General features: G+C 37.5%; 1 protein-coding gene across 2 annotated transcripts in view; it reads right to left on the reverse strand.

The window, feature by feature from the left end:
- The window catches only part of UMAD1 (UBAP1-MVB12-associated (UMA) domain containing 1), a gene marked incomplete at its 5' end in the record, with an annotated part of 241,648 nt that overhangs the window by 71,026 nt on the left and 145,239 nt on the right, over positions 1-25,383 (reverse strand). For both annotated transcript variants that reach the window (XM_082631808.1, XM_082631809.1), the window contains one exon: positions 5,458-5,531. In XM_082631808.1, the coding sequence (XP_082487934.1) occupies positions 5,458-5,531 (74 nt within the window). The remainder of the gene's footprint in view (positions 1-5,457; positions 5,532-25,383) is intronic.

The raw sequence follows: 25,383 nt of genomic DNA on the forward strand, positions 1-25,383 counted from the left end.
GTAGCAGAGAGCAATAAGTAGTTGTAATGTCATTACAACTCACTACCAAAATTTACCCAGAAAGGCAACAAGAAAAAAAGAAGGAACAGAAGGAGGAAGATAAACTTACAATTGGATAATTAGTTCCAAATTATCACTTTTTCCCCAAGTACTAGAGTCTAATGACTTTAATAAGCCCAAACACGGTTTACAGGAGCTTTTTTTTTTTTTTTTTTTTTTTGCGGTACGCGGGCCTCTCACTGCTGTGGCCTCCCCCGTTGCGGAGCACAGGCTCCGGACGCGCAGGCCCAGCGGCCATGGCTCACGGGCCCAGCCGCTCCGCGGCATATGGGATCCTCCCAGACCGGGGCACGAACCCGTATCCCCTGCATCGGCAGGCGGACTCTCAACCACTGCGCCACCAGGGAGGCCCCTACAGGAGCTTTATACACTACACACCAAAAACATGGTGAATTCTGTTGAGCTACCAATGGCAATTAAAACATAAGACGAAAGCACAACCTGGGAGAAACCACATTTGATGACTAAATAGTTCAGTGTTTCCTTAAGTTACCCTATTTTAGGTAATGATACTTTAGGATCATATACAGGGAAAGCTAAGGTACAAACAGTAGTAAATAATTAAAGTCATCATTAATAGAAACCCTGAAATATTTAGAGAGGGGGATTAAAGAAGAGAAAAATGTACTTAAGAAATTATGATTTCCTGGAATGAATGCTATATTATTTTCAGTTTCTTGAAGTAAAAAGTCCCACTAATTACTTATACAAAAAAATATGCTGCTTTTCATAGAGTCTTTTGTGTATTAACATAAGTTATACTCCAACTTTGTAAAATGTAACTTATTTGATGCCCAAACCAGACCTCCTTTTTTTCAAATTATATTTCATCTAGATGTTAGAATTTCCATGATGTCTGTGAGACAGCTGTACTTGGAGAGGCAACACAGTTTTGAAGTATACTTGGGCTATAAAGTGTAAGGGAAAACATCATAAACTACTTAACAAAATATATATATACATTTTTAACATGTTTATTGGAGTATAATTGCTTTACAATGGTGTGTAAGTTTATGCTTTATAACAAAGTGAATCAGCTATACATAAACATATATCCCCATATCTCCTCCCTCTTGCATCTCCCTCCCATCCTCCCTATTCCACCCCTCCAGGCGGTCACAAAGCACCGAGCTGATCTCCCTGTGCTATGAGGCTGCTTCCCACTAGCTATCTACGACAAAATATTTTAACTGCCATTTAAAACTACAGTATAGCACAGGCCAAGTTCCATTCATTTTAAAAAATATTTTATTACCTGTCATTGAGATACATGTGGGGAAAGTAGTTTCATACCATGATTTGCTTCTGTATGTCTAAAATGTTTTTAATGAGGGATTTCATTTCACAGGAATTTATATTAATCATATAAAATTAATTGTATAAATAGTAAAAAAAATTTTTTCATGGTTCAAAGCTTACCTAATACATGAAGCCTTGCTTGATTCTCCCTAATGATATTTCTTCCTCCACTAAAGTCTCAGTTATCTTTGTAGTTATGGAATTTAAGAAACTTATTTATTCCACTTTATATTATAATGACGTGTGGAGTTTTCTAATTTTCATGAATAGATTGAGAATGTCAGGTTCTATAAGTTAGAATCACGGAGTCTTACATATCTTCATATCCTCTCCGCCCCATGTCCAACAATTCCTCGAAAATAGTAGGCAATCTACATGTTTATCTGAATTCACCAAAAAAACTTTTTGGGGATACTAAAATCTACCTTCTCCAAAGGGTCTTTAGAAAAACAACTTATGTTTTGGTAATTAAGAAGGTTATTTTGAAGCTCTATGGAACCCACACTAACTGACCAAATATGTTTTTGTTATAAATAATATTCTAACATTTGTTGTATAGCCATTAAAAATGAAAATAATGAGACTTTCCTATTAGGTACAATAGTTACAATGTTTTAATCAGATGTATGTCTTTCAAAAAATCAACTGAAATCATTATACTTTGCCTTGTTAATGTATTGAGTGTCAAAAATAATCTAAATTAACAGATTTTTTTTATGGGTAACTCCTAAGAAATATAAGAAAAACATTTTTTTTTTACAGTGAGAAAAAAATAACTGTGTGTTGATAATGTAAGATGGAAAACAGAACTAAATGAAGAGATTGACTCATAAGACAGCATTTGCAGAAGACCACTTATTATTCATGTATCCATCTAGAAATCATTGACTGGGCACCTATGTCACATCATATGTGTCTGTGCAGAGGCTGTAACGGTAAAGAAGGTGGAGTCTCCACCTTCCAGGAACTCACAGTATAGTGAAGTCATAAAAGACAACACAAGTAGTAAAAGGACACTGGGGTTATCTCTGGCTGGGACAGCAGGGAAAAGAGTTCACAACGAAGGTGTCACTTGAAAAGGGTTTTGGTTTTAAGATTTATTCTGTAGATTTCAAGGCATTTGGGGGCCTGAACTAAAAACAAAACAAAACAAAAACCCTGCTGTTCTTTTTCAGAAAGGGATTTGGGAAAGAAGCTGCTTGTCTACTAACAGTCAAGTGGACAGATGAGGATGGAGTATGAGGAACCAGATTTGGAAGATATTTGAATCAAGAAGAACATCAACATCAAGAATCAACAGGACTTGATGATAGATTTGATAAAGGGGGGCTGAGAAGAATGAGTCAAATGACATTTTTAGGCCTTTAATTTGCCAAGACAGATGATGACATTCAGTGAAATCTAGATTATCACTTAACAGCTGTTTATTGAGCACCTTCTATGTTCCAGACATTATTCTAGACCCACAGTCTATTTTCACTGTAGTCAGGAGAGGCAGACAGTAAACAAGTGGATAATCTGAAATAGTGATAACCTTGATGGAGAAAATAAACAGGGTTACATGAGAGTGACTGGGGGAAGAGATGCTTTAGCTGAGGTCCTCACGAAGACTGACACTTGAACTAAGACCTGAATGATAAGGAGGCAGGCAAGTGAGGCTCCAGTAAAGAAGGGGTAGCAAATGAAAAGGCTGAGCTAGGAAAGAGCTTAACATGATCAAGGGACAGAAAGGCAGCTGGTGGACGGGGATGGGGTTTGGGGTATGAAGAGAAATGAAGTCTGAGAGCACATGGAGCTCCTTGTAGCCCACCGTAAAGAGCTTAGCAGTGGTTCCAGTTACAGTGGGCAGCCAGCACGTTTGAAGCCAAGGAGTGATGTGATCTGATTCAATTTCTGCGGGCTGTGAAGAGAACGGACTTAAGGGGGAAGAATGGAGGCAGAGAGTCTGGGCGAAAGTGGTGGCTGAAATTCCTAGCAGTGCCCATGTTGAGAAGGGGTCAGAGTCTGGATATAGAGGGAGAGGTGATAGCACTTACGGGTGGAACTGCATGTAGACTGTGAGGGAAAGAAAGGAACCAGGGGTACCTCAGGGGGTGTGATTCTAAACCACTATATAAAGGGTGGTGTTATTAAACAGTGATGGTGAAAACTTGAGCAGAGAGAAGCTTCAGGGTGGTGGGGTCAGAAATCAATAGTTCTTCTTTGCTCAAGTAAAGGCCGAACTGTTTAGAAACTTGTAAGTGAAATGGCAGGTAGACAGCTGGATACAGTCTACAGGTCTGGGGAGAGGCCTATGTGGAGATATACTCTGGGAGTCATCAGACTCTTCAACGATTTTAAAACCATGAGACTAGATAAGACTCATCTTGACCCATCAAGGTAGATTATGGGGGGGCAGGGGTAGGAAACATGAAGCAATGTTTGTGGTTTTCAATTTTTAAAGCAAGGAGTAATAAATTCCATTTTGGACACTTAAGGTGGGGATAAGTGATTAGTTGGCTTTTCTGTGGTGAATCACACTAGCCTCTAAAAGTATTTTAGTATTACCCTCTTGTACTGTGACCTAACCCTCTGACAGCAACTGGTGTCTTCCCAATCCCCAGCAACTATTCAGAGAGAAGGCACTTTTATCTGTTATACCATGAGTATAAAAATCCAGTCTTAATGGTTAAGAATTGATTGTATAGTGGAGAGACTAGGAAGTAGCACAATAATGAGCTCGTTTCAAATCTCTGAGGATCTATTCTCAAAAGTTTCTTTCCTTCAAAATTAATCTTGGAATTCTTCCTATCAATAAATCGACATTGAAAAATAATTGAGTTCCGCAGACATTTCCACTGAATCACATACATAACCAAGCAGTTAAATTCAAGTAATCACGGATGATTTCTAAACCATCTTGGTGGTTCTTTCCTAAAGCTCAAATATATCAATCTTTATTTCCTATCAAAGATGCTACTTATGTTCAGAACTCAATAAATATTTGAATAAATAAAAGAGATCAAGATGCTTCAACATACAGACAGGAAATTTTTCTTTGTCCTTGTGTCTTTTTTCTCAGTACTATATACTCAGCCCCTTGCACAGTGCATTGAATACAGTCAGTGATTAATAAATATTTGTTGCATGCATTAACAAAAAAAAACAATGTACAGTTTTATGGGAAAGATGGCTCTTTTCTTCTTCTACATCAATTTACTTCCCATGTAACTTCTTTAAATGTTTTTCTCTTGATTATAAAATAATTTACTCACTGTGGAAAATATAAATACAAAAAATCTCTCTTCTTAAGATGAATATTACTCTCTATTTATAACTCATGATTGTATTCATTCATTCATTGAACAAATTTTTTTGACTTCCTGTTCTGTGCTAGGCTTTGCGGATACGGTGATAAATCAAACAGGTCAGGTTCCCTGATGTCACTCCAGTCGTATGCAATACCCTCACGTTCTACATGTAGAATATAAGTAGAGGTGTGTCACCACATAGAAGGTTTCAAAATCCATGGATATCTCTTCCACTCTAATAGTTAACATTCCCCCAAAGTCTTAAAAATGACTATTTCAGTGATTAAATAAGCTTAGTATGTTTCTACACAGAATATGAAAGTAGGTGAACTACACTTTCACGTACCCACAAAGAGCATATAATTTTCTCAGGTGGAAAAGAACAAAAGCCTTAGTCTTTTTACCAAACAATGTCAAGGAGTGTACTTTGATGGTGGAACTGCTAATGTAAGACAGTTCTGAATAAATTATTTTCAAACCTTTCTCTATAGGTTCTTACATTACCTATTTATTCAAATGTAATAGAAAATAATCTGTCAAGTAAAAATAATTCAAATGTTTTAACTTCAGTGTTCTATTGCTCTTTTTCCAACAGAGAGTTTCCATTACCAGCACTGGGAAAAGCTTAGTACTTAGGAAGTCGCTCCTGCCTGCCATACCCTGATTTTCAGCAGATCACCTGTTCTCCTGATACCTAGGCACCTATTTGCATAGCAAGAGTGGAAGTTACTATTTATCCTCAGAGGTATACATAATCACATTGACTTATTCGGTTTTACCCCAAAAGGACTCATTGAGTTTCACTTACCTCCAAAGTCTCATTGCCTTCTATGTCTGAAGTTTTGCCTCTTGCTGCCACTCTTTGCTCATGAGCTGTATCTCCTATGAAGCAAAAGAAAAAAATAAAACTTTACCATACCACTGTGCCAAACTGTCTACTATTTATTTGAAATATCTTTTGCGTGTTTCACATTGTGGAAGCAATTACTACTTCCTTTGTTACAAAGTAAACAAGTTAATATTTAAGAACAGTAATTTTATAAAGGTCACAGAAATCATCTGTAAATCCATAGATATACAATCTAAACCAGAAATGTATCCTGCTTTATATAGGTTTACTCTGGAAAAATCAAGTGAATTTATATTTTGTAAATCAAGTCATACTTCAAATAAACTAGGAAAACTTATAATTTGAAGATAAAGCAAATTATTTTCAAACATTAAAAGTCTTTAAAAAAAGTCTTTATATGGGCTTCCCTGGTGGCACAGTGGTTGAGAGTCTGCCTGCCGATGCCGGGGACACGGGTTCGTGCCCCGGTCTGGGAAGATCCCACATGCCGCAGAGCGGCTGGGCCCGTGAGCCACGGCCGCTGAACCTGTGCGTCCGGAGCCTGTGCTCCGCAATGGGAGAGGAAAAAAAAAAAAAAAAAAAAAAAAGTCTTTATAATATGAATAACTGTCCTTCAAATTAGTTTTTTAATAAGGTTTACTCTTTGTAAGTGTTTATTTGTGTCTCTGTGGATTTGCCTCAGAGTAGATATATATGTTTGCATGTAGTAATTAACCATATGTCAAACAATTTTTACAGCAGGAAAGAACAATGAACAAATTCATAGATTAGCATTCAGTTAATAGTTTGATTCCTACAGGTGGTGCCTGGGAGGGTTATATTACTAAACAAAGTTAGTGACTAGGCTGCCTCTAAGGACATAGGACAGACAGAAATATAGTTAGTTAAGTACAGGCATAATTTAATGTATTAGTGTCCTATTATAATTTATTAATTAATAACCTGTGATTAACACATGGTAGGTAAAGAAACAATCAGCGTACTTCTTAAAAGCATAATGAGAGGTTAATTTAGTAATTTGTAAACTGCTCTTCCCATAAAATTAAGCCAGGTCAGGAATGTCTACAACAGGGAAGATTACAAAATTCATATATAATGACTTGGCTGACACTAAAGGTTAGGAATTTGTTAACATAGGGAAGGTCACAGTCTTCATTGGAGGTAACAAAGTATGAAAGTCTGGGCTGGGCTTAAATTTTCCATAGTGAAACACAAAAGTTAAGTTTACCAATGGCTATAGTCAAGAAAGGGCCCTGTGAAAATTTTAAAGAATTAAATAAAATTCTGTTAAATTCTAAAACCACAAAGCAAGAATTCAGTTGGTAGTTTATTTACTTAAAAGATAAAGGAAATCCCCTAAATGTTTAAAATCCAAGCACATCATGCATATTCCAGCCTACAAGTTGTGTTCTCAGCTAAGTAATACAGCATTATTACTATTGGGTGGAACCCAGCACACAGTAGGCGTTCCATAAATGCTAGCTGAGTAAATTAGTGAACTTCTATTCATAGTTTCTAGTCTATAAAACTGTGTAATACTAGATGGTATGTAATAAAAGCTTTATTTGAGCATACGGTTAGTGTTTTTCCTCTAAAACACATTTGTGAAACTTAAAAGGCAAATTTATTAAATACCATTATGATGTATTGTTATTAGTGATCTGTATGTGGAGCATAACTTGTTAGATTTTAGAAACAGTTAATGATTTTTTAAAAGAATCATACTGAAACAAAAGCATTAGGAACTTTTAAATTACATCTATAGGATAATAGAGTTAACAGTTGTTAAGTGAAAAATTATGTCAACTTACATTCATGACCCAGGATGTCAAACAACAATTTTGATTTTTTAAACTCATTGTTTAAACTGACCATTTAGGGCCTCCCTGGTGGCGCAGTGGTTGAGAGTCCGCCTGCCGATGCAGGGGATGCGGGTTCGTGCCCCGGTCTGGGAGGATCCCATGTGCCGCGGAGCGGCTGGGCCCGTGAGCCATGGCCGCTGAGCCTGCGCGTCCGGAGCCTGTGCTCCGCAACGGGAGAGGCCACAACAGTGAGAGGCCCGCATACAGCAAAAAGAAAATAAATAAATAAATAAACTGACCATTTATTTGCACATCAGGAAGAGTCTTATTTTCAGAAATCCCCCTTGTCTCTGAAAGTTAGCGATAAGCTAACCAACCCTCAGTTTACAGATAGCAAAACCAATGCACAAGTTGTTTAGTTTGCTTGGGTAAAGGCAATGAGACCACTGAGACCACAACAGCATGAGCAGCCAAGGTAATGCAAGTTTCTGTATATCGAGGTCAGGTGTGTTTAATAACTCACATGCCTGAGGTTGATACGGAAGTATGTGGCATCCAATATGAAAGGTCATTTACTCAAGAAAGATTTTTTTTCACCTTTTAAAATGATTATTGGGCCATCTCCTAGCCATACAAACACTATTTGGCTGAAATCATTCAGCACAAAGTCTGTGCTTCCTTTGCCAGTTTCCGATTCCAAGGTGTGTATCTGTACCACACTTTCTCCATTTCTCCCTACTGCTTGAATAACCAGAAAGGTTATCAGCCAGTATTCTTGACATCACACAACACATCTGCCTGGAAGCAACTGTACAATCACTATTTCCTGGAATGCCATATCTGTCGATGACTCAGAACAATAACTGATTACAAGGAAAAATGCCATCTGCGAGATGATTCTCCATAAACAAAGGCACAAAATGAAAACTACACAAACAACAAACAGAAAAGAACAGGTCGCAGTGAAATATAACTTTTGAAGGTTTTTTCCTCCCACTGAAGAATTATTTGATCATGGTAAAAATTCAATTATTTTCTCTAACTTGTTATAACCCACATGAAAGTTAGATACTTCAACAATAAATAAAGATGCATGTGATGAACGTGAAATAAGGTACTTTAGTTTTCAGACATCAGTTAATTCTAATTTATGTGCTGTATAGATTCAAAAATTTCATTTGCAAGTCAGCTGTTTAAAAGGAAGCACAAAAACAACAAAATAGATGCAAACTATTACATGTAGAATGGATAAACAACAAGATTCTACTGCATAGCATAGGGAACTATATCCAATCTCCTGGGACAAACTCTAATGGAAAAGAACACAAAAAAAGAATGTCTATATGTGTATAACTGAGTTACTTTGCTGTACAGCAGAGATAGGCGCATTGTAAATCAACTATACTTTGATAAAAAATGAAAAGAAACAATAAAAATGTTCACAGTATTTACATTTCATAATGTCTTGTTTATAACACCACAATTGATTCTCACTACGGCGCAGCAAGACATCCTCCCCGTTTCCCTCCTCCCCCAGTTTACTGTCGGCAGAGATACTCAGGGACTTGCCTAAAGTCTCCCAAGTAGAAGTCAGCCATAGTGGGAGCAGAGTGCAGTCTCCTGACATATCTTGGGGGGACTGTGTGGTCCGGTGGAAGGTTCCAACGGATGGTGGCTGAGGGGGGGAGAATCGAGCCCCTAAACTGGGGATCAGTGCGAAGAAGAGCCCAGGGCTCTGAAACCTGGTCCAACCCCACGGGCCCCCCTAACACTTCTCTCTACTCCATTTTTCTTCCATAGGCCCCATGGGTTATCTGGTCTCTTCCCTTTCCGCTGATAATGCCAAATACTCCTGATCAGAACAAGCCTCTGTCCTTCCTTCTGGTCCTTCCGAGGCACACACACGGTCCCCTTGATACTTTCCCATAAGTTTGAAGGCTGGAAACAGTTTTGTAAGAGGCAAAATCCCTCTTAAACTACAGCTATGCAACTTTCTTGGTTTATTTAGAGTGAGTAAACAAGAAAAGGACGTATATGCATACTAATGAAGCTCTTTTAGAATTTAAAGGACTGAAGTGAAATTCATCTGTATCTTAGATTAGTGGGGCTACATAGTAAACATTTTAGGCTCTGTGGGCCATATTGTCTCTGATACAACTTCTCGACTCTATCATTGTAGCCAGGAGCAGCCATAGATAATATACAAACCAATGCATGTGGCTGTGTTCCAATAAAATTTTGTTTACAAAAACAATTTGAGTCAGGCTGTAGTTTCCAGATCCCTGTTTTAGAGAATATATATACTCCAACTTTTATAGGATAAAAAGCTGAATTATGTTACATGAGGAAATGAGAAAGGGACATCATTAGCGTATGATCGTGATCCCATTCTACTGGGTGAATTTGGTCGAGGGAGAGGAGAAAAGTGATGAAGAGTGAGCACCAGGTACAAGGGAAAGTGAAAAGAGCAAAAACCCTCAGTGATGGGAGGGGGAACCTGAATGCCTGTTTGGATCCCCCGGAGGAGATTTGTTTTGGGGAGGGGTGATCGGTGAGTAAGGGAGCACCTTCACTCCTTAGGCCTCCTTCGATGTGGAGGAAACTCTAGAAACATTCAACCCAGCCTCCGTCCACTCTCCAATCCCTGGGTTGGTGATCTGGAAAGACTCAGCTGCACATGGTTCTCCCCTCCCCCTTCTCGTGGGGAGGACCAGAGAGAACTGGGCTCTGTCTGCTCTGACCCTCCACAGGGGCCTCCTCCCACTTGGGGAAGCCTGCCCCAGCCCAGAAGATCCTGTAACAGGATGGAGTTCAATCTAATTCTGGGGTTCAGATTAGGAAACCCATCTGCTCCTTGATGGAAGCCACATTCTTCAACACTAGCTTTATAGGCAATAAAGATGAGAATTTGGTCTCCATCTGTTTTTTGGTTTTGTTTTTTTTTTTTTACTAAATTGGCCAGATCTTATCTGGGTAAGAAGGGTGTTATTATTGGAATGCCCTAGAGTCCAACAAGACTGGGAATGGGCTGGTATGGACAGAATTGGAGCCTGCCTACGTATGAAAAGCTGTGAATACAGAAATCTGTTTTCTTTCTTTTATTGGAGAGGAATTATCTAGAACTTCATATCTGAGAATGCAGTCTACAAAACACTAGTTTCAAGGGGTTTGCATGGAAAAAATATTTCTGTGGTCAAAAGTATGAGAAAAAGCTACAGAATGCATTCCCTTCCAACTGATTTCCAATGCACTGTAACATATTAAAGGCTCTGAGAAACTCTTCAGTAAAGAAAGTAAAAAAATGTTTTCCCAATGTTTTTTACTATAAAGCCACTTTATTCACTGGATACCTATTAAACATCTTGCAGAGTGACACACTGTGGGAAATGCTGATAGAACATTTCTGAAGTTAAAACTGAATATGAAATATATTATTTTTACCAGACTTTTAAGAAGACCCTCAACATTGCCAAATGTGTTATTTAGCTCTTGAACATTCATTTTATACAATGTTAACTCACACTTATTTTCCTTTAGATGATTCTTTTCACAACTCCCTGTTAATTCATTTAATTGCATTTGGGGCAGACTTGCAGAATGGACTGCATTCTACTACATGATTCTGATTCCAGAATAGCTGATAATCTGCAGAGGAGAAAAGGATAGCCAGACACCTTGAAGACACAGGAGAAACCCCCAGTGCTCAGAAATATCTCCCCCACAAATTCTACCAATTAGAGATTCATTAGGGTTAATGAGCTCCTCTTTTAAAATGCAAATACCCTCTGGGAGTGTTTGCTTATTAGTCATTCACCAAGTGAAGTAGTGGAAAGAACAGTGGAATGGCCCCTCCATTAACTCCTTTTCATTCTTCAGTCACACACTCATTATCCAAGGCGGCCTGGCACTGCGGCAAGAGAATGGCTTTGGAAATGATAGAACAAAACCCAAATCCTTTACCAAATCCATGACCTTGTGCAAGTTACTTAACTTCTCAGACCCTCAATTTCCTCATCTGAAAAATGGGAATCATGATACATAATAAAGCTATTATACAGATTAAATGAGAAAACATGTTAAACACTAATTGCAGAGAAGAAGGGAGGGAAGCTGGGGCAAGATAAACATTTTGTCAGGTGTTGGTGTCAACTGCTGCTCTGCCCTTGTGAGTAGCGATTGCCATGATCTTCAGCATAGCAGAGGTGAAAGAAGAAGCCCTCTCCCACTATCTCATTTAGTGCCCGTGGCAGGGTTGTGAGGTAGGCTTTGTTATATCCTTTTAAGAATGGCAGACCTGGTGTTGGAATCCAAGTCTGCTGACAATGCCAAATCATCACATAATACCATGCAGCTTCCCATTACTTATCAAAACTTGAGTGAAGTTATCCAACTCAGTTTCACACGCTTTACATTTAAGTCTCCTCCAGTTCAGTTGCATTTTCCCTTCCACTTTTTCTAATACTGTGCACTTGCTCCCCGTTTTCCACTATTATGAAGAAAGGAGAGATAAAGAGAAAGCCAAAGTACTAATTGATGAAGACATGCCCTGCCCAGGAGCCTGCTGCTGTCAGGCCAGGATTCTGAAGACAACTGTGACCCCACAAGAAAATAAGCCAAGAATAGGAACACCTAAGCCATAGAGGGAGGAGTGCAGTCAGCAAACAAATGGAGGAAAACGTTCGAGCTGACTAGGAATGAAAGAAAAACAAATGAAAATGGCACCAAGAACATATTAAATTAGCATACCAAGATTATTATACCCAAATTCGTTAAGGATGCTTACAACTAACACACTGGCATCATTCTGATAATGAAGTGAATACTCAAGTAAACATCTGTTGATTCAACTGTATGTGGGAGAGGGACAATGAGAAAGATAATTCTACACACACACTCACTAAGAGCTTATAAAAAGAATTATAAATGGTTGTTAAAACATGAAGAAAAATTAAAATTAAGGGTTCGGTAAAACAGGCAATGTATTTTATAAGATATCAGTGTGGATTTTAATTTTAACTCGTATTTATATACAACTTTTAGGCATCATGTTAGATTTCAATATTATGACTGCTCCTAAAAATCATACAGCTAAAACTTTGCTTACTGCACTGAAAGCTTAGGGTCACACTGGATACTTAAAGGCACTGACTCACAGAAGTAAGAATACCAGCAAATCCAACTGAAGTCAGACTCACTGATCAGTCCTCCTGGCCTGCTCTTAATTAACTAGTCCTAGGATTCCACAGATTTCTTTAGTTCTGAGTCTTGTCACTTTGTAGCTATGAGTAAAAATTTTTCTGGAAGATTTTAAGCAACCCCAAAACATCAATTAAGTATTTAACACTATGTTAAACAGTTAAGCCCAGGCATTCTTTTAGGCTGGAAGACTAGAAACTCAAAAGGCCAAATTAACTTTGTACTTGTACATTTGTACAGTATTGTATCACGCTGTACAAATATGCATTCAAAGGTTTTTTGTTAATAGCTTTCTTAAATCAGAGTAAATTTACATACTGCAAGAGTACGTTGGGCTGATCATTCCTGACCCTGAATCCCAAAATGATGCTGAAAGAAAGCTCTACACAAAGGGCGCCTCTGAGCAGTCCACTGACAGGTTCTATAGGCCCTGTTGCAAACAAACAGGACTGACACAAAAAGGATTTTCAGTGCGTATGGTTTGAAACATAAATCTGTAAATAGAAAAAAAAAAAAAAAAGGCTCACTCTACCAGTTTATCTGGTATCCTGAAACAAAGACTCAAATGTTCTGCCTGTTGTAGGTGAAGATGATGGCATTGATCCATCACCAATAATGCAAACTAGGCTGGAGATCACTGGCATCAAGTCACTCACACTCAAGAGTGTCCGGTCTCCTTTCTAACCAATAGAATAAACCTGTAGAATTACTTGTTGGTGTCAGGAGTTCTGCTCAGTCAGTTTTCCACACAGAAAAATAAGTGACCCCATGAGAGCAAATGTGTGTTTCAACCTATAGCATCAGTTGGTCTAATCAGAGATATTAGGTAGGTAAGCTGTCAATCTCTTGAAACTGAGTTCTTACATTGATCAAAGAGTTGTAGTGTAACAGAAAACTGCAAAGAAAATTTCTAGCAGAAACAATAAAAGCAGTATATGAAACATTACAATCAGCTTCACGTTGTTTCATTCATTCAACAAATATATGTTAAATACCTATTTATGTGCCATATTATCATGCTGGGCACCATATGAACTATAGCAATACCATTCCTGCCCTCACAGCATTTACATTCTAGAGGGGATTTCAGCCAAGAAAATGGAAATCACAAAAACTGGTTGTAAAAATTAGCCAAAAACTGAAAATTATGGGAGTACCAAATCAACTAAGGAATAGAAATCTGAATGAAGCACACTGTGGAAAAAGTGGCCAGCTGTAACAAAAACAAGCTTCATATTAGGGCTTTTCTTCCCTCCAGGTCCTTTCATTAAAAATAAAGTATGTAACAGTCAGTATCATTACTTTTAATGGAAGTCAAATATATCAACATGCTCTTGTATCACACAAAAGTTTGAAGAGAATATTTCTAAAAATACCAATATTACTTGAAGAAAAGTTGATAATAAAAAAATAAATCACTTGCAAATCACAACTAGAAGCAAAGCCACACATGGTGGATGTGATGAGGTGGCACGATGTGATTACTAGATGAAGACAAAGAGTTTGCTTTCAAAATGCAGAAGAGGCTGGTTGGCTTTACTGAAGACGTCACACTTCTCATTTAGTTATACAATATAAATGTGTGACATTACTGTCCTGAGGGTCACAATATGTCATACTTAAAATGCTTATATAGGACAAGAGATTTGGTCCCTTTAAGAACTCAGGTAAAACTAAACACCACAAGGTCTGAGGGAGAAAGTCCTAATCTGTTCACTGGTCTACTAACTAGAAGCAGGTAAAGAGCAACAGTGAATCACCAATTAGCCTCCTGAGGAGGAAGGACCCTGACTGGGCCCGGGTGAAAGCTGAGGATTGCAAACTCAGGCCTGGCCATCCTTTGTTATATTTATGGAACTTTTAGTTGGGCTATGATATACAGACAGAATGGAAAAGAGAGTGGATCATGGGCTAGCCTGGGATGAATGTGCCTTAAGGGAAAGCAGGGGCTGAAAGTAGCAGAGAGCAGGGCCTTCATATGCATCAACAAGTAAATTATGAGACATCTCCTTGCCAGTGGGGCACTGCACCTCACATTTCAGTATGTGTAAAAATCACCTGAGGTGCAAATTCCTGATTCTCACAGGAGATTCAGACTTGCGAAGCTTAGTGAAGGGCCTAAAAATCTAAATTTTTAGTAAGCATTCCAGGAGATTCTAATGTAGTTGATTCACAAACAATACTTTGAGAAACAATGAGATAAACTGACTGAGATAAATTTACATGGCTGACAGATTATCATCTGCCTAATTTGGGGAATGACTGTGCCCTCCCTCCTTTTCTCCTTCCCTCTCACATTGTTTAAATATTTAGAGAGTACATATATATCTCTGTGCTAAAGTTGGGGCCCAATACGTTCCCAAAAGAACCGAAAGCAGGGTCTTGAAATATTTGCACACCATGTTCATAGCGGCATCTTTCACAAGAGTCAAAATGCGGAAGCAACCCAAGTGTCCATCAACAGATAAGTGGATAAACAAAATGTGGTATATGAATACATACAATGGAGTATTATTCAGCCTTTCAAGGAAGGAAATTCTGACATAATGCTACAACATGGATAAACCTTGAAGGCATTGTGTCAAGTAAAATGTCAATCACAAAAGATACATACTGTTATGATTACTTTTACATGAATGTCTAGAATAGTCAAATTCATAGAGATAGAAAGTAGAATGGTGGTTGCCAGGGGCTGGAGGGAAGAGGAAGTGGAGAGCTGTTGTTTAATAGGTAGGTAGAGAGTTTGAGTTTTGCAATATCAGAGTTCTAGAGACTGACTTACAACGTTGTGAATGTACTTAACAAAACTGAACTGTACATTTAAAAATGGTTAAGATGGTAAAACTTATGTGTATTTTACCATAATTAAATATAAAAATTTTAAAAATAAGATGTGCTATTCTCTATTTAGAGCAATAAAATGGTAGAAGTTAAAGATAAGTCTACTGCTGGTCAATACTACATTTTACAATTTATTTTAGTTTTGTTCTAATTAAGTGTTTACATACAGATGTTATAATTAGTATTTATTCCATATTTATGTTGTTATTTAAATACATATGTATATTTAAAGAAAAAAAGAAAAAACAAGTGAAGCAAAACGTGTGTTTTCTTTCTTTCTGCTACAGAATTCGTTATGGCTCAATAAAGGGCCTGGCTACAAGAAACAGTTTGAACACACTTTGTACTTTGTACTACTCTGTACTAGTACAATAATGTTGTTTCTGTCGATGTATACCTGCAAACTTACTTGTACATACATTACCAGGTAACAACACCGTGGTAACAATACTGAATATCAACATGCTATACTTTTTAAAAAAAATCTCAACTGCTGGTCATAAAAATTGAAATTTTTGAATAACTTGAATCAAGAAATCTAAAATATAAAGTACTAGATAAACAGATGAAGCACAATTATAGGTCATGCAAAACTTCAGAGCTAATATGCCTATCTTTTAAACATCTAATGCAAAACACCTAAACTTCCTCTTAGGAAGAGATATGTTTCAAGCCCCTTAAGCCTTGATGTCGCTAGGATGGGGCGGGGAGGTAGCTGACAATGAAATCCAGGCTTTGGGTGGACAAGATCAATATCAACAAATAAATTCTAAGGTCCCCACTGCTGGCTTGAATTTTCTTCCCACAGGAATCCCACCAAACCCGAGAAGTTAAGAGAAGGAAAAGAAGAAGAGAGTAAGAGGGTAGGAGTCAGTGGACAAATCAGACTTTGAGAGCCCACCACTGGTAGATCCTAATCTAACAACGAGGGGACACTGACGTCAGGAGCTCCAAAATAGGTTGACGGCACAAAATCAGAAAAGTGTAAGGGCAGAAACCCATTAAGAAGAAAGGAGTGCCCCGGTGAGAATGAGCAGATGACATGGCTAAAAAGTATGAGAATTTACTTGATGACAAGGTGAAAAGTGATGATGGGAAGAGGAAGAATCACCCTTTGCCTGCAATATTCCTCAACCTAGACCTCAACCAGCTAATACGTACTCTACCTTCACATCTCACTACCTCACGACCCAGCAGAACCCATGCCCCCTTCACATGCTCCCATTTATTCTCATTCTCCAAAGCACTCCCCACATTCTCAGTCATTTAATTATTTGCACTTACTTGTTTAACAGTTGTTGTTTCCACTAGACTGTCAGCTCCACCAGGACAATGACATGCTTATTTGCTACAATATCCCCAGCACCTAGTACAGTAGCTGGCACCCAGTGTGTACATGGTAGGCCCTTATGAAATAGCTACTGTTTGACTGACACATTACAGCAAATGTGGCCTCGTCATGAGGAGGGTGGCACACGGTTTCAGAAATACAAGTTTCTGATGAAACTATGGGATAAATAAAGGAAGCTAAAGAGGATGCACTATGATTGGTAAAAGGAAATAAGTTTATTAATAGCACTTAGAAGTGGGTGAAAGGTAGAGGCTGAAGAAAAAGGCTTACGGAGACATCAACAGTCACAGCTCTATTGTAAAGTTTGGACAGGATTTCTGCAGAGAAGAGATTTTACCAGGTTCTATGTAGTCACAGTGAGTTTGAGAAAACTGAATGAAATATAAGAGGTGGCTAAGGTTCCAAAGGAATTCTGATAAAGTATTTTTATGTATCTTATTGTATTTAATGCTGTATTTTAAAGGTTACTACTGATGCATATTTGGCAAAATTTAAAATGCCTTCTTTAAAAAACACAGTACTGCATTAGAAATATGTACTAACTTATTTGTGATATTTTAAAAATTCTTCTAAAAATAGTTTTCATGTTCAAAAAAATCTGCAGTTCTTTCAGTTTGTAAAGAAGAAATCATTAATTTCAAGCCTGGTTAAACAATAAAACCATTTGTTACTTTTAAGTTATGAAAACTGTATTATGTTTATGTACTTAAAACTTAAATTTCTAATTTATTACCACAAAATTCTACAGGACTGCTGAGTTTCATGAATTCGATATTCTTGAAATTAGAATTTGTTTACTAAATCCCTATTATATACTTATATCTTCATGACAGTGATTTCAAATAAATTCAGTAGTCTTCTAGGGGCTGGCTCCATGAATTAGAATTCATCCAGACACGTGTCTAATTGCAACATGTAAAAAAAAATTCCAATCTTCAATAACAGTTTTTTAAGGCTTAAAGAACTATACAGAATAGACATATGCAATCTATTAAAAGAACTTAATTTGGCTATTATGTCTTGATTTGATTCCAGTTTTTTCCTAATTATAATTTTTTTCCTCATTGATCTGTTTTTATCCTGTACCTAGAAAGAACACAAAACGTACACTTTTAAAATATGACATTTAACACCTGTCCACCTCCCTTTTCCCATCTCCTCTCCCCCTCTTGTTGATGGTGGTATCTGGTCTTAGATAGGCTGAAGGCACAGGGTTCCCTCCAAAAACCACTATTGATACCACTGCAAAAACAAGACAGCAACAACACAATGTAGAGAGGTTGGCTTGCTTCCCTCTCTTCTAACTGCATATTCAAAAATAAGCTTTTTTTTTTTTTTTTTTTTTTTTTTGTGGTACGTGGGCCTCTTACTGTTGTGGCCTCTCCTGTTGCGGAGCACAGGCTCCGGACGCGCAGGCTCAGCGGCCATGGCTCACGGGCCCAGCCGCTCCGCAGCATGTGGGATCTTCCCGGACCGGGGCACGAACCCGCGTTCCCTGCATCAGCAGGCGGACTCTCAACCACTGCGCCACCAGGGAAGCCCCCAAAATAAGCTTTTATTGATCTTAAACATCTGTGAGATGACTCATACATTGGTTTATTTTTTATATACATGTATACACACAATATTTCAAATTGAAAGCAACATCTCAATGGATCAAGACTTATTAAGTGCTGTTGTCTATAACAGAGTAGAAAATTTATAACTGTAAAAATGAAACATGCACATATTATTTTAAATGCACAGTGAAGAAAACCCATTGGTGTTGTGTTTTTCTTGTATGCCAGTAATTAAGCCACTACTGTTGGCACTGTTTGGTTTTCTATTTTAACACTGAAGGAGTGAAAGTATTTCCTATATTTATGAATTTACTATGAAAATCTTGGCAAAAAAAGAAAAAAAATGTCTGTCTAAAATGTGTGGGTGAAAACTGTTAATCAAGTGTGTTTCTACTTTTTTTCCCCCCAAGTTGGACACCATCTGTAAACCCTAGCTTGCTTCAGGGGATTTCACTGTTATATAAAATCAGTAAAATTAAAGTGGAGTAGTTGTATATATGCAACATTGTGTACAGAGGGGAGAGACTGAATAGTATTAAACATTTTCGTCTTCCTTTACCCTTTATCCCCTACCTAATATCTAGTCTACTTTTTTAAATTTCACATTTCACTGCTCTCTGAATTGATAATTTCAATTTTCATATTGTTATTGGAAACCATATCTAATAAAGGTTTTAGTTATTCCCATGCATAGTAAGGAAATTCTCGTTTGCTGAGGTTTTGTTTCAAGAAAATGTATTGGCATGTATTTGAGAACAAGTTTTATTGTCTCCTCTGTTGTACAGTCCAAACTAATCTATGTTTATGGATTTTTGACTGAAATGAAAGACCTTAAGATTAAACTATATTTAATATTAAAAATAAAAGACACACTATTAACCAAGCAGCTCTGTTATGTAAAGCTGTCTAAGAGTAGTTGCTTCATTCAAATCAACCTGTCTCAATCAAATTTATCCCCTTCTCCCACTTGCCACTTTGACCACCTCCAGACTTAATGAAGCAAACCTCCCTCCTGCAGCTATCATATTCCCTCTCTTCACCCTATAAAAAAGCACATCAACCCTAGCGAGAGCAAGGCCCCCGAAACCAGAGCACAGGAGCAACAGTCAGAGCATCTCAATCTAAGGAAAAAGCAAAACGTAGCTCTCCCCACCCGGCTTCCTGAGGGGGAAAATACTAAATGCTTACTTCTCTGTATGGTGCCAACTGATCTGTAGACCACGAACCTACCTACACATTTCTTTGCAAAAGAAGTTGTGAAGAAAAGCATAAAAAGAATATAGTTTTTTGTTAAGCCTGATTTTAAGATTACAGCAAATAGTGTGCTTAAGAAGTTGTTTCTCAGACTGGGAGACAGTATATAGTAGTGGGATAAATAGCTGGAGAACTTAGATTTAGGCCCTGAGTTCTCAAAACTGTAAATGGACCCATCCATATTCAAATATCAGTAGAAGACAAAGACATAATACTGTGGTCTGAATGTTTCCCCTCAAAATTCATATGTTGACATCCAAAGCCCCAAAGAAGATGGTATTAGAAGGTGAGGCCTTTGGGAGGTGCTTAAGTCACAAGGGTGGAAACTTCAGGAATGAAAGAGACCCCACAGAGATCCCTAGCTCTTTTCACCATGTGAGGACACGGCGAAAAGGCCTCGGCTCTGAACCAGGAAGAGGACCCTCACCAGAAAGCAACAATGCTGGTGATGTGATCTTGGACTTCCCAGCCTCCAGAACCGTGAGAAATAAATTTGTTATTTATAAGCTACCTAGTCTCTGATATTTTGTTACAGTAGCCTAAACAAAGACACGTTCCAAAATCAAAATAAATAAATTATTTGTGGCTTAGCTGTCATTCCTGGTTATCCGAACTGTTTCCCTACAAGATTAAGCTTGTCTTTTTTTTACAGTACGTGGGCCTCTCACTGTTGTGGCCTCTCCCGTTGCGGAGCACAGGCTCCGGACACGCAGGCCCAGCGGCCATGGCTAACGGGCCCAGCCGCTCCGCGGCATGTGGGATCTTCCCAGACCGGGGCATGAACCCATGTCCCCCGCATCGGCAGGGGGACTCTCAACAACTGCGCCACCAGGGAAGCCCTAAGCTTGTCTTTTTATTTCCCAATTTCTATGGGCAGAACATTTTTTTTTTCAGTCAGTCTAGCTAGCTAGCTATCTGGGTCTTTCTTCCTTTCCTTTCTCTTCCTAAATAATTGAGTCCCAGCAAGGTAAGAAGGGGCAGGAAGACGAAGAGCTAGTGAGGAGAGCGGGGTGGCTGAGGCAGCGGTGGCCTGGTGCAGGCTGCTGAAGATGGGCCTGGGTCATCTCACTGTGCCATGAAGCGCTCGAAGAAGGAGGGTGACGATTTGGAGGGGCTTCTGCTGGCCCAAACTGGTCCATTTTAAGCAGCATAATAGATAATGATAATAACAGATTATAATCCATTAAAATATCCATAAATAAATGATAAATGAGCATCTACAGCTTTGATGGTTAATTTCCTGATGTTGATAACTGATGCAGGAGGTATCCCTACTTTGGGGAAATACACACTCAAGTATTTGGAAGTAATGACATATATTGTTAATTTACGTTCAAGTAGTAAAACAATAAGCTCTTTGAACCATTTTTGCAAATTTTCTACAAGTTTGAAATTATTTCAAAATAAACAGAAAATAAATGAGAGGAATAGTTAGGAAGGTTAGAATACATAGACATGATATAAGGATAAAGACAGAGAAAGTGGAAGAGATTTCAATGGCTCCTTTAACCCACCAACCAAAACAGAACTAATCCTTTACCCTTTTCACCTTTTTACCATTTTCACTCATAAGTGAGTGAATGTAGTATGCGTAGTTACCCAGGGATGTTTCACGTGTAACAAAAACTCTAACACAATTCAGATAATTAAGGAATCTTTCTAAGAAGGAGGAGCAGAAACAAATTTAAAAATACATTCAGATAATACAATAATGTGCAACCAGGCTAGTTGTGTTTATTTTCTTATATAGCACTTTTCCTTAAAAGATTTTAAGCAAATATGATTTTTCTACTCTTCAAGGAAATTGTGACAGCTTGAATGGAGAGACAAAATCTTCGCAACAACTTTATGAAGAAATAATTTTGCTTATTTAACAGGTGAAGAAAATAATGAAGAAGAGATTTTAAAGTTCCTAGCATCATAAAATGCCTAAGTGGTAGAGCCAGCATTCAAACTAAACTCTGTGGGTCCAAGACCAACATCCCTTCTCATAGAATTGTAAAAGTAAACAGTTAATTCTGAATTCTCTCCTTGAACAATATCCACCTTCAGAATGGCATACTCTCATAGGCAAACACGATCCATTTATCATCTTAAATTTCTTCTTTACTTAGCCTCCTTTTCATGAATGTACTAAATGAGAGTAGACAGAGTGCAATGTCTATTTCTGGTTTCATTTCGCTTAACCAGAAGTACTGACCGCTTTATAACACTGTGCAAAACAAAGTGAATACCACAGGGTCCCTGTTGAAGTAGTTTTGTTATTGGTTTTTTAAGTAGGCAATTGATGCAATTGTTTCTGGCTCTGATGTTTCATTTCTAGTTTCTCTTAAGGACTTAGAACCAGTTTTACACCTCTCTAATGAAAGCATATCACTTTACTTCAACAATTTACAAGAGTTCATCTTTCAAACTAAAATTTGGTAGTTAAGACACAGAAGCAACCTTTGAGCTTATCTTGGCTACTATCCTCCATCCCTATTTGAAACCCATTTTATAAGTGAGACATGGAACATGATGTCTTTACTGTCCACCCTCATGCTCACCTTCCAGCCCCAAAGCTTAACACCCACAGTAACACCCCCTACCGAATCCACTTTTTTAAAAAGATAATTTCTATTCTACAAAAGACAGGGATTCTTACATTCTCATACTCCAATTCTACTGTCATACAGACAGAGTGAATTCTTTTTATTTTGACAAAGGAAAAGTGTATTTTTTTTTTTTTTTTTTTGCGGTACGCGGGCCTCTCACTGCTGCGGCCTCTCCCGTCGCGGAGCACAGGCTCCGGACGCACAGGCCCAGCGGCCATGGCTCACGGGCCCAGCCACTCCGCGGCACATGGGATCCTCCCAGACGGGGGCACGAACCCGTATCCCCTGCATCGGCAGGCGGACTCTCAACCACTGCGCCACCAGGGAGGCCCAGGAAAAGTGTATTTTAATAACACCAGCCTTGGCTTACAGACCACTTAGAGCAGGTTACAACAATCTGTAAGTGACACGACCTAGTTTCATTTTACAAATAAGACAAGATAGTACAACCAACTTGTCTCTTACAAGGATTAAATGAGACTCTAAGAGAGCAAAACTACCATCTCAAAAGAGGACAGTTCATTTCTAGACCAGGTTTGGCCACTGAGTGTGTGTCCACGCAAGAGATTATACACCAGACATTCTGCTACTGTTGCTGATGTAGACACAGAAAGTCAATAATGTGGATTAACTAGGATTAATGTATTATTTTCTGATTACATTTGAGATTCAAGTTTCTAGGTACTTAAAACTATTCTTAAGACTAAACAAAAACCCTACAGTTTAAAATGAATAAAAAAGAAAAAAAATAACTTTAAAAGTTTAAAAAATTAAAAGTAAACTATTTATTTTTATTATATGTGCAAGAGCTTGTATATATATGACCTAGACATACTGTCTTACCTCTGAGAAGGAAGAGATATATATATGTAAGACAATCTGTGTCACAAACAAGTGTGTCTCACATGTACACACGTGTAAAGGTTTCAGATAGATAAATGGTATCTGGAGATAGAGAATCATGAGAATTATCCAGAACAGAAAGGTACAGGAGAATACAGGGAGTAAAAAAATCTGAAAAAAACCCTGAGATTTTTCCTTTTTTCTCATTTACTCTGAAGTTTATTTTCCACTAGTATTAAAAAAATTTCTTCCCAAACTACTGTATTCCTATTAAAAAAAACAGAAGCAGAAGAGAGAACAGATAAGAAACGGGAAATTTTAAAAATGAGAGAATGGAAATAAATGTAGAGTAACACAAATGGTAAATGATGTGGTTTTCATTGTATGAGTAATTTGCCTAATGTAATGAGAGATTATTTTCACATTTAAAATTTTCTCCATTAATTTTATGTTTAACTCTGTAATTTCCTTCTTCATTCAAAAATATAAGCTAGAGAAAATGGTTTGAATTTGACAAAGATGCATGAAAAAAATGGAGTTTTGCAAATGATCAGAATTCTACAATTCTATTTTTAAAATAGTTTTCCAGGTTACTGTTTTTCTATTCCTTTATTCCAGGTATCAATTGCTCCCTTTCTGAATTCAGAAATTAAATGGCCCCAATCCCCAAAGCATTTATGGTCCAAAACCCAAACAAAAACTGTTAGCATTAATAACAGCTCAGTAAGGAAGAAGAATACAAAATGAATATATAAACTCAATAGCTTTCAAATAACTAGCTATAAAATATAATGGAAAGAAATTACCCGATTCCAAAGGCCACAAAATGTAAAATATTTGAAAGTAACTTTTTTGTTTTTTAAAAAAAGAGGTCCTGTGTGAATAAACCTATAAACTTTACTGAGTGACATTTAATAAAAATACTTGAATAAATGGAGAATCATTCCTAGGTAGTATTATATACACATAAATGTGTCAATTCTTCCCAGATAAGTGTATAGAAATATCAGTGAGGTAATTCCAATAAAATCCCTACTGAATTTGGCAATGTCTTTTAAAATTTTGTTAGTAAAAATTTAAGAAGTAAGAACAATCAAGCAAGATAATTTTTTGAAAAAAAAAAATAAGGATGGGGGAAATTTGTGCCCTATACACTTAAATTTTTTAAAATCTAAATTAATTAAAACAATAATGAACTGTAAAGAAGATAGATCAATGACAAAAAAAAAAAAACAACAACAACTCAGAAACAGACCCTGGGATATAAAAGAATTTAGTACATTCAGTTCATGTCGACAAAATTTTATTGAATACCTATGTGTCAAATACTGTGCTAGTAGGAAAGGAAACCAGTAAAACCTTTCTTGAAAGCTGTTTGGCAATATGTATCAAGAACTTACACACTGTATGGTTCATTTACATACATTTCATACACACAAAACAATCTATGTGGTTAGAAGTCAGGATAATTTGGGGAGTTGGGTGAAGTGACTGAAAGGGGTTGGTTGGGGGAAGATTCTAGGATTCTGTCATTTCTATTTCTTGATACGGATGCTAATGACATTTTATGAAAAGTCAATGAACTCGTCATTTGTATATGTTTCTGTATGTTAAGTTATTCATCAATAAGAAGCTCTTCAAAATTAATGACATGAAAAAAAAGTCCATTAAAGTAGAAAAAAATCAAGCTACAAAACTACATAAAATATAGTCTCAGTTTTGTGACCAAAAGAATAGAAAAGAAAAGCTGCTAGAAGGAAAACTGGTAGGTATAAGTTGGGGGCTTGGGGAGGATTAGAGGAGCTAATAAGAGACAGGGAAAGCCCTCTATGGTATCTTATCAAAGAGTTATTTCTTAGGAAAGCTTGGTTTGAAGATATGGTGGTGGCTAGAGTGTATGTGGAGTAAAAGGGAATGGTTCTAAGACAGGAAAAGGCTGAACCTGTTTAAGCTCTAATGGAAAGAGTCAATGGAGGGAAAAGCACAGAAAATATATAGAAAAAGGGCAATAATGGCTCTTAGTAGGCTGGTAAGCGTATACAAAAGAAGCAAACTCAGAAAGGGAGCAGGAAGGGTCTGACTACTAAATATATACAAAGCTATTCTTCTTCATAGAGCTTTGCTAATTAATTTGTCAAAAAACTTGTCAATTTCACTCTCCATGTTTATCCATTTATAGTCTTTCATGAGGCCTTCAGATTATGATATTATCTGGATCAGTCAACTGTTGTTAAGAGTTTTAGCCAGAGGATAACCTAACTCTTACTTCAAAATACTTCGGGTCAAAATAAAGACCAGGTCAAGGGAAGTCCAGGTCAAGTATAATGATAGCCAGTCCGGTGGCAAGTGGCATTTCTACATTACACCTGTGTGACTTGAAGCAAGTTATTAAACCTCACTGTGCCTAAGTGGTCTGATATGAAAAATGAAAAAGATAGTAATAG

The sequence above is a fragment of the Mesoplodon mirus genome (assembly GCF_964341445.2).
Source record: "Mesoplodon mirus genome assembly, chromosome: 9".
NCBI classification, from domain to species: Eukaryota; Metazoa; Chordata; class Mammalia; order Artiodactyla; family Ziphiidae; genus Mesoplodon; species Mesoplodon mirus.